The following is a 10,730-nucleotide window of genomic DNA, read 5'->3' as shown; positions in this document are numbered from 1 at the left end:
CAGATAATATTCGGGTCCAGATTCTCTAAAGTCTGATAGAATATATAGATTCAAATGGTTGATAATTGAGTCTGAAACAGGTTTGTCATGAGTTATTTTCGGGTACTAAAATCATATTTGCATTTCTTTATGAATAATGATTCTCTAAAGTCTGTTAGGACATATTCAAATGGTTGATAATTTAGTTTGAAACAGGTTTTGCCATGAGTTATTTTCGGGTTCTGAAAGCATATTTGCATTTCATTATGAAACTCCACCCTCCAAGATCGACTCATAAAGCTTATACGTAGATGATCAGATCAAAATTATCGTTGTACTTATGAACAAGTTAGCGCACTTAACACGAATACATAAATATTAAGGAAACAATCTCAAAATGTTTTTGCGTAGATTTCACAAGTTTCCTGAGAGGAAATCGAAACGCAAAAAACGCTCACCTTTAAAAGTTTCTGTGTATCATAGCTTATGAGCAGTAAAGTTGATTCTGTTGGCGCAAACTTAAACTAACAAAACTTTATTTGTCAACTTGCATGCATCAATCATTAGCAGTACGAACGCAACAACAAAACCTAATTATTATCAAAAAATACAAAAATAAATAAAAAAATCAGCATCAATGATGTCAAGAACGACGACAAAATTTTGCAGATGCAATCAAGCATCACTACTCACTAGTACACGGATGAATGATTGAAGGCCTGATTCTGAGTAAAATATTTGAGCAGAATGAATCTGTGATGAATTTTGATCCAACTTTTACTTGAGAGTTCAGAATGGATAGTTGATAGGATCTATCTGCAATGCTTTCTGGACAAGCCCCGTCTGCTCTTTCACATGAACCTGGTGGAAGCCGGTGGCGGTGGCGGCCGAGGGAGCACGGCCGACGTACTTGATGTCGTCCATGCCGCCCCTGCCCTGTGCTTTCATGGATGTACACAGGCGCGGGGCGATGAAATGGTATGCGCCCATGTTCATCGGCTCTTCCTGGCACCAAACGACCTCAGCATCTGAAATCGGGGGTTTTCAAGATTGTGATTTACTTGGCAGATTGATTGATTTTTTTGAGTACTATTGACTCTGTTACAATGCAATATCTGTTCATAACTACTTTCTCAACCTACTGAAGCACAAAGAGTCAATATCGCCTCCACTAAGGCTCAAACTCACCCCCCTTCCATATGGCAGATTGATTGATTTAAGAAAAGAATTACAAGCTGATATAAATGGTTGAAAGATAGATGGACAACATACTTGGATATCGCTTTAATTCGCGTTGAATGAGGTCATATGGGAACGGGGAGAGTTGTTCCACCCTGCAAATCGCAACATCTTTCACTTCACCTTTCTCTCTTTCCTCGTCGAGGTCATAATAAACCTGTAAGCACCCAAGAACAAGAAAATAAATCGCAGTTACTAACTAACTAAGATGCAAAAGGAAAATAGAACCAAGCATGCATAGTTGATTGATTCATGTTACATTTGTATCATTGTTCATTTGCCTCGAGAAATTGTCAAAACTGTGTAAAAGTGAACACACAACTTGAAAGGAGTTCTAGCTAGATCAACGAGATTAATGAATCTAAGAAGACACACCTTTCCTGAGCAAAGGATTAGCCGTCTAATACCCTCCTCGAGGTCCGAATGATCATTCTTATCTTTGATGAGTCGCTTAAATCTGGTGCCCTGTTTGTCGAAGCCTGGGTGGCCTTCAACATCGTCAAAGTCAGACAGATTTGACCTGCAGTCCTTGTGACGAAGCAAGTTCTTTGGAGACATCACAATAAGAGGTTTACGGAAATCCCTATGAATCTGAGATAGAAAAGCGTAACAATATAATGATGCATCAGACACCAAGGAAGAACTAATTAGGGCTCAAAATTCTCGTAAGTCTCTACCTCCACTTACCTGTCGACGCAGTACATGGAAATAATTCGCAGGCGTTGTTACATTCACCACCTGCCAATTGCATTCCTGAATCTGTTTCCGTAAGGTCGGTTCCATCTCGGGGATAACATACGGGTTATCATCACTCATCTGCCATTACAATTCACGACGACAAAAGATGAGCCTAGGTACATTTTTATTGAAACTGATAAAGATTTCAACATGAACATATTTTGTGTTAAATTTACAATCTTGGCATAAAATTCTCGGGGGAAGGAAAAGATCAAGTATATAGTTTGAAGCAGTAATCAGTTAAGAATAGGAGAAATGCCAGTATATTTTCCTCCTTTTCTCCTATTTCAACAACACAATTGGGATAGGGAAATCAATTGTACCATTATATGGCATTTTTCACTCTATGTAGATGGAGTCATGGACGAAAATTTATGAACCTTCAGACAGTATAAGGCAGTTTAATAGTAATGGACCTGCATTTGTATGTAAAAATTCTATACTATCCCGTCGATTATGACAACAAAAAATGACAGTTAAAGAAGTATTGATGCTTGAATTAACGAGTGGAAAACAGGCGAGAGAAGAAGCATAGGGAAGAAGGGATGCAGTGCTAATTGTAATAGTGATTAAAGTAATACCTGGAGAAAGCGTTCCAGACGTGCACTTGAATGCTCGGGGCCCTGGCCATCATAGCCATGAGGTAAAAGCACAACTAGTCCTGTCTGTCGCAGCCACTTGGCCTCCCCACTGCTCAAGAATTGGTCAAAGATAACTTCAGCTCCATTTGCGAAGTCTCCGAATTGGGCTTCCCAAAGCACCAAAGAATTTGGATTTTCCATTGAATAACCCAATTCAAATCCCAGTACACCAAATTCAGACAGAGAGCTGCATAGAAAACAAAACCGAAGAAACATTGAGGATCGGATGTCTCAGTTTCCTTAAACATCAATGTATAAAAGTATTTAAAATTTGTGAAGTAGTCTTTTGAAACTGAGATGAGGCAAAAATCCAATTGAAGTTACCTGTTGCTTACGGTGAACATCTCTTCATTTTGGTTCATCAGAACGTGATCGAGAGGGCAGTATTTTTCACCTGTCTCCTGGTCGTGAAGAACAGAATGTCGGTGACTAAAAGTACCTCGCTCAACATCCTGACCACTCAACCTGACATGATTTCCTTCCACAAGTAACGTTGCAAACGCAAGTGCTTCCCCTAGTGCCCAATCAACACCCTCCCCCGTTTCAATCATCTTTTGACGGTCAGCAAATATCCTTTTCACTGCCCTGTGAGGCTTAAAATTTTCTGGAAGGGTGGTGATTGCGTTTCCAACATCCTTCAAGATCTCCGGTTTGACACTGCAGCAAACAAGCACCTAAAATGAGCCTTGAATTTTGAATTAAAAACTGATTGATCAACAACGATTTGAGTTGACAAGCACAAATCTTACCCCGTATTCCTTACACGTGAAAGCTGTTCAGGAGACTTGAAACCGGACCAAAAAGCTGAAAGCCAGTCTCGTTTTTTAGTAGCGTGGTCTTTGCTAGCTATAAATTCCTCGTTGAGAATTGAATTGATCTTATTATGTATCCTGTCAATGTCTTCTTTTGTCACAACGCCAGAATCAAGAAGCTTCTTTTGATAGATCTCTTGTGCTGAAGGATGACTCCTAATGACCTATAAGAAAGGTTAGGACACACAAAACCGGGAGTTCTATCAGCCATGCAATATATATAAATAGAAAAGCTTCAACAAGTACAACAATGACAATATACAATTTTTCAGCTGCCTAAATTGCAGTCGAACACAATTTTCACTCGGAATATAAAAGGACTAATATCTATCTTCATAGGAGTTATTAAGGAACTAACCGTGTACATTTTGGGCTGGGTAAAAGATGGTTCATCAATTTCATTATGTCCAAATCGACGATAGCAGACAATATCAACCACAACATCTGAGTGAAACACCTGGCGCCACTCTGCAGCAAGTTCACAAACACGAGTTACAGCCTCAACATCATCACCGTTGACATGAAAAATCGGGGCATTCAAAGCCTTGGCTACATCAGTACAGTACTGAGAGGATCTTCCGGACCTTGGATCAGTAGTAAATGCGACTTGATTATTTACTACGATGTGTATGGTCCCACCAGATGTGTAATTTGGAAGAGCACTAAGATGCAATGTCTCATAAACAACACCTTGCCCTGCAAAGCTACCGTCGCCATGAATTAAAATGCCCATGTTCTTTGTCCTATCAATGTCATTCGTATAGTATTGTTTTGCTCGAGTTTTTCCAATGACAACCGGATCCACAGCTTCCAAGTGGCTAGGGTTTGCGACTAACGACAAATGAATCCTCTTCCCGGCCCTAGTTGGGCGGTCATAGGATGTTCCCAAGTGATACTTGACATCACCGGTTCCCACATAACCAGATTCATCAACAGGTTTTGTACCTCCACTAAACTCGCTAAAAATTTGCCTAAGTGGCTTACGGACAACATTTCCGAGCACATTCAACCGTCCTCTATGTGACATCCCAATGACTATGCTCTCTACCCCTAGATCCGCAGCTCGGTCAAACATCTCCTTCATTCCAGGAATCAAGGTCTCACAGCCTTCTAGGCCGAACCTCTTGGCAGCTGTCCACTTGGTAGCCAAAAAGTTCTCGAACTGAGTACTCCATATCAGCCTATCAAGAATAACCTCACGTCGTTCACGGCTGTATTCTGGTTTCGTCTGGGTCTCAATCCGTTCCCTCAGCCAATTACATTTCTCGCGGTCAGGAATATGCATGTACTCATACCCAATATTCCCACAATAAGCCTGCTCGAGTCTTGTCAGTATTGCCCTCAATGTTTGCACCGGACGATTCTCAGACAAGAAACCAGACATCATCCAAACACCAAGGAAGAATTCTCGATCAAGATCAGCCTCAGTGAATCCATAAGAAGCAAGGTCTAAATCATCTGGTATTTGCCTCTCCTCCAAATTCAATGGATCCAATTTAGCTTTCATGTGACCATTAACCTGGTAAGCCCTTGCAAGCAACAACAACCGCATACTTTCTTGAATCGTTTGGCCAGAAACCCCCGCGGATGCTGAAGCCTGACCAACAAAGTTTCTAAAGAAATTGTCCCATGACTCATCAACACTATTCGGATCTTGCTCCCAAGCTCGTTGAAGCTCCTCAAGGTACACACTGCTCGTCCCATCTAAGAAACTATCTGACAACTTAGACAGCGGAACAGACCTCGGGACAGGAGCAGATTCAGCCTTCCGCCTATCACCGGTTGAATGTAGATCTCTATGCTGCAATGCCAGCACATGAGCCCTCACACCATATGATCCACCTTGGGACAGAGCCCTCCTAACAGCAAGCCTAGCAACACCACACCCAGCTCTTAACCACGCCATTCTACCAAAAACTCAAACCCAACGCTTCAACACACCCTTTGTTCAACCAAATTTAAGCCTTAAACAAATTTCATTATTTCTCCTCCAAACCAACCTAACCAAACAGATCAATGAATGTAAACCAAAAAAAATATATATATATCAGTGACCACAACAGGTGAAAAGCATGCAACTCTCAAAAACATCTAATCCTCCACAACAAACACCAATTAATCCAATGACACAATTTAAATCTTATCAGCTTAATGCACACAACAAAAGAAAAACGTTTTTTAGAACATCACATCAGCAATTTAACCACCAAAGATCTAAACATTACCAAGATTCATTGCACATTTGGACTGAATCACTTATCAAAACAGCAAAAAATCCTTGGGAAACAAAAATGAATGCACACCGTGACAAACTTGAGAAACAATCAAGCAAAATATATAATGAGCTCCGCTCCACGTGAAACAACAATCATCGATCAATAACAATAAACAATCCCATTCAAAACAAACCAAATACACATTGGAGAGAGAGATATACAGAGATCGATACCTTTAGCTTTTGAAAAATGAGAAATGAGAGGAAGAAGCAACGGACGTTGCGCGGCTGCTTGTGCTATATATATAGTGGAATGCAGGTTCTTCTAACAATTCCGATACAGTGGGCCCAAATCTTTTATTAAAATTTTTTTCCCAAAATATTTATTGGTTTGACCTTTTTTTTCTTTATTACACTGTACGCATTTACGGAGTATTATTTATTTTCCACCATTCTTTTCCCCACTTCCAACAACTTCCAACTTTGCTTTCCTTCCAGAAGAATTGGTCTCTTTACGACAAAAGATCATTTCCTTTCCCCATTAACGTTGTTGTAGAAGTAGTAGTTGGCGGGCCCGATCCAGGCTGTGGGCCTCGACAGGTCATCACTTGACGCAGCGCTAATGTTCACGTTTGACCATGTCCCATCTTGGGAAATTGACTAAAATGGTTAAAAAATAAGATGAACAAATAAAAATGAGTAAATTTTGAATTTTGGACAAAAGAATGAAAAATATGTTTGAGACTTATATTTGTTGTATTTCAACAAAAAAATATAAAAATTTAATAAACATAAGTGAGACTTGTATTTTTTACCCGAAGAGCAAAGATGGTAGTACACCTTGTAGCAAAGGTGGCAGCACAATTTATAGCCAAAAAGGAAACTTGGTAGCAAGGTTTGAAGCACATCCAAAAGTAAAATTGTGCAGCACACTAAGTAAGTCTCAAACTTCTTTCTTTATTTTTAATTTTTTATAACCCAAAATTTTCATCTTCGGTGGGTTATATCCTGAATCCATGAACCTGACATCCAAGTTCATGAGGTAAACTAAATTAATAAAATGTACACTTTTTTGTGAAGATAAAGTGTACACTTTTTTTGTGAAGATAAAGTATACACTTCTGTGCACACAAAGTCTAATTCAAACTCAAACCTCCAATGTTCATGATAAGAATTGGTTCCTACTGTTGAAACACAAAAGTTGTGTCTGTAAAAATATGCTTATTGAATTGTGTCTTCTGTAGAATTATGTCTTTTGAGTCTGTATATATTTGTCTACTATACTGCTAAAAATAATCTTAAGTAAGATATCATATCTACTAGACCAATATTTGAAAGCTATCTTTTTAAAAAATAAAAAAAAAATTAAAATAAAATTATTACAAGTTAGCGTCGGTGCTTTCTTTAATGTATTCAGTATTCACATTTGAGACACGGTTACTTTCTAGAAGCATGAATTTGGTAGACCAAATATTTTATTAGTTTTGAGACAAATATTTAAACTAATGGGGACTTTTACATTATATTATAATAACTTGTCTATGTTTGATGAATATTTGATTATTGGACAATGTTGTTTAACTAGAAAAGTATGCGGTCCATGTGAGAATTGAGATGTATTTATTGCCATTAATATTAATTCAAAAAAATTTCTAGACTCGTCAACCTGCATAGGCAAATTAAGGCTCACGCAGACCTAAAAAGCTAGCCAACAAAAATTTGAGCCTTAGGAACAAGAAAAAAAGGTGTTTGAACGTAACTCGAAACACTGGAAAATTTATTTACAGATATAAGAGCACCAAATTCATAAACATGTTATCTTACACACAAGCAGTAAATATTGTATTGTTGGAATTACATGTTCTTTGTTCTTTCTACATAAAACAATGGATAATGCCAATGATAAAAGCAAAGGCAGCTAGGTAATGAGCAAAACAGTCAGACAGCATAATTGACACAACAATCTCCACACATAAAATGGTAAAAGAATGGAAGGGCGCCTAAGCATGGACAGCCAGATTTCATTGCGATCAATTTATAAGCCAAGCGCTAGTAGAAGACTACCCATCTTAATGGCCTCATATGATTAGGCACAGCAAGCTGACTTTCCTGCTGGCTGGCCGGCAGCTCCCTGGTCTGATTGGTTAATCTTGATTGCCTGCGGCTGCAACCACCAAGTTTATGGCGTCACTTTTAGATTATAGAAATAATAACCGCACATTGTAGAATGCTTAAGAGTTCTCTCTCTCCTCTCAATGTGAAAGTAGAAAATAGAGGAAAAGATAATGTACCTCAGCCTTGGAATCAGATTCAGAGAGCCTGTGCTTAATATCTCTTGCAATTGAAAAGAAAACCTCCTCCACATTCATGTTTGTTTTTGCACTCTGCAGCAATTTACATCTAAAGGCTACAAAAAGAACTAACTTAAATTGAACTTGTGTTCGGTAGATTAGATGGATTGAACTTACAGTTTCAAAGAACTTGATCCCATACTCATCAGCAAGAGCTTGACCCTTAGAGGTTGGCACAGCCTAATATGATGAAAGAGTGTATCAGTGTCTTCATTCACTTATGCATTAATACGAAAATGCTAATCAAGTAGCAAAACTTGAGCTATGGTTTATTTCCAACACAGTTTATACAAGGAAGTGCAAATGTTAAATTGGAATTAGTGTATTTTAAAGCAGTAGTGACGAATCTACAATTTAACCAGATTATGAATAAAGGTTTTCAGGAAGCCTTATCTGTTATTACAATCACCTACCCTTTTGCTTTCATCCATATCAGCCTTGTTTCCAACCAAAACCTTGTTGACATTATCAGAAGCATGTTGCTCTATGTTGCGGATCCAGTTCCTGATGTCTGAAAATACCAATTAAAGATTTTTTTTAAAAACAGTAAAATTTTATCTTGGCATGAAGATGGTGAAGCAATAAATCCAAGTTACAAGTTTGAAATGAAAATAAGAGAATAGAAGATGGTAGTGATAGAAAATACTGTTGAAAGATGATTCATCTGTGACATCATACACTAGCAGAATACCCATGGCTCCTCGATAATATGCTGCCATAAAACAAAGCAAATTTAAGCTAAACATCATAAATTAGACTCAAAAAATCATGTTCTTTCACTGAGTTTATGAGATACAGACTTGCCGAGGTGGATAGGCTGGACGGAAGAGCATGCCTGTGAAGACAGTGGCTCCTTATGGAATAGACAAAGATAAGAGTCGCAAGTTCAACATCAAGATCTACAAGGTTCATGCTAAAATAGCTACATCCCTTGGCCCCTTGGAGCAGCAGTTAAAGAGTTCAATTTCAATGAAAAACAATTAATGGAAATTGCATATTTAATCCCTTCCACCCATATGCTGAAAACTACATAAGAATAAAATGTTAAATTAAACTTGGCTAATTTTATAAAGTGAAGCCAATCCATGTACCTGTAGTGATAGTCCTGAACCGCTCTTGACCAGCAGTATCCCAAATTTGCAACTTGATGCGCTTTCCATCAAGTTCAATTGTTCTTATCTTAAAGTCAATACTATAACAGAGAGAAGGGAAAGACATGTAAAGGATAGACCAAAATAAAAATAAAAAAAAGGAGAGCAAATCATCAAAGAGATATTAATTCTGAAATTAGGATTAGAAGACCTTATTCTAGTCACATATAAAACCATTCATTCAAAGTTATTTTTAAATTAAGTTCCTCTATGTTGCCAATAGTGGTGCATGGGTTAATTCCAAATCAACTCCACAAACAATAAGAAGTATCCCTTACCCCAATACAAAATGTGAATCACTTAAAAAATGCGCAAGCATCATATTATAGCTACCAAGAGTTTCACATGTTCAAGTACTAAAGCTATCATATTCTAATGACCATTCCAATTTCCAAAGGAAAATGGTAAAGACATACCCAATTGTGGTAATGAAACTTGTTGTGAACGAACCATCTGAGAACCGCAGAAGCAAACAACTCTTCCCCACACCTTCAAACACATCCAGATAACATGCCACACATTAGCAATTTAGCATATCAGATGAACTCCTTCCTTATCTAATCAACCACTCAAGTGAGAAGCAACTAGCTATACGTGATCAACTTGGGCATTTACATATTTACACTATTTCTGACACAATACTCAATAGCATTGGGCCACTAATGGGAGCTAGCACAAAAGGGGGAAAAAAACACATACGATTCTAGGAAAATATAAGTTTTATGCAATACATAACCTACATTTTAAATACAGCCACACAGACTTATCCTATCAGAGTTAGATGTGTCGTTGTAATACATAATCCGAAAAACACCATTGCCGACAATAAATTAGCTCAGACATATCAAATAATCGATTCGCTATTGACGGCACAGGACAAATACCATAAAACAACCAGCGATTATCATCAGATTCAAAAACGTAACTGCAATTCCACATTATTATGAAATATAAGAAATGTGAACGGAAGAAAAAAACAAACCGCTATCGCCAATGAGAAGCAGTTTTATAAGATAATCATAATCCGCTCTAGCCCTAGCTTGAGCCGCCATCCTCTCTTTCTACGATATAAATATATATCCAAAATCAACAATGCAAAACCCTAGCAATTCGTCTCTGCAACACCGCAGCGCATAGCATCAGCAATGATTATCACAATGAGAGGTTCCGTGTTACGGAATCAGAAGTAAAAGCCATAAAATGAGTTCGATTTGAACAACAGATTCAACAAATGCATAGAAATGAAGGCGTCCATACATAGGGAGGATATTGCCGGTTAGAGAGGTGGTTTACCTGGGGTGTGGTGCTCCGCACTGCGCAGGCTACCAAGGAATCAAGGATTAACGCTCTGTCTTCAAGACGTGTCAATGCGCATCTTAATTGTATACTCCCTATAATTTTAATTTTAATTAATGTATTAAACTCCATTTATTGATACAATATTTATTTTTACTTTTTTTTTTTTGACAGAAGACTATGCACGAGTTAAATTGAAAGGGGAGCAATATGAATTTTTTGTTACTTTTTTCATATACACGCAGGAGAGAGAAGAAAAGAGAAAAAAACTAAACAAAAACAAAAAAAAAAAAAAAAAAAAAAAAAAA

The 10,730-nt window shown here is 37.8% G+C and overlaps 2 protein-coding genes across 2 annotated transcripts; both read right to left on the bottom strand.

Annotated features, from left to right (window-relative positions):
- Nucleotides 1-579: 579 nt before the first annotated feature.
- Nucleotides 580-5,876, bottom strand: LOC116013989 (2-oxoglutarate dehydrogenase, mitochondrial-like). The gene is made up of 9 exons (XM_031253967.1): nucleotides 5,859-5,876; nucleotides 3,768-5,409; nucleotides 3,347-3,573; nucleotides 2,922-3,254; nucleotides 2,538-2,784; nucleotides 1,906-2,034; nucleotides 1,594-1,809; nucleotides 1,252-1,375; nucleotides 580-1,007 (listed from the first exon to the last, which is right to left on the bottom strand). Exons 2-9 carry the CDS (start codon nucleotides 5,313-5,315, stop codon nucleotides 769-771), a joined length of 3,063 nt encoding a protein of 1,020 aa, XP_031109827.1. The 5' UTR covers nucleotides 5,316-5,409; nucleotides 5,859-5,876; the 3' UTR covers nucleotides 580-768.
- A 1,504-nt stretch (nucleotides 5,877-7,380) lies between these two features.
- On the bottom strand, nucleotides 7,381-10,535 carry LOC116011828 (ras-related protein RABE1c-like). Its single transcript, XM_031251245.1, has 9 exons — nucleotides 10,420-10,535; nucleotides 10,109-10,242; nucleotides 9,543-9,615; nucleotides 9,067-9,167; nucleotides 8,622-8,687; nucleotides 8,389-8,486; nucleotides 8,093-8,155; nucleotides 7,916-8,008; nucleotides 7,381-7,788 (listed from the first exon to the last, which is right to left on the bottom strand). The coding sequence occupies exons 2-9, from the start codon at nucleotides 10,176-10,178 to the stop codon at nucleotides 7,711-7,713; spliced, it is 642 nt and encodes a 213-aa protein (XP_031107105.1). The 5' UTR covers nucleotides 10,179-10,242; nucleotides 10,420-10,535; the 3' UTR covers nucleotides 7,381-7,710.
- Between the last annotated feature and the right edge of the window lie 195 nt (nucleotides 10,536-10,730).

Source organism: Ipomoea triloba, chromosome 3 (assembly GCF_003576645.1).
Source record: "Ipomoea triloba cultivar NCNSP0323 chromosome 3, ASM357664v1".
NCBI lineage: Eukaryota > Viridiplantae > Streptophyta > Magnoliopsida > Solanales > Convolvulaceae > Ipomoea > Ipomoea triloba.
The sequence above is the reverse complement of the archived record's forward strand: the minus strand, read 5'-3'. Positions and strand labels throughout refer to the sequence as shown.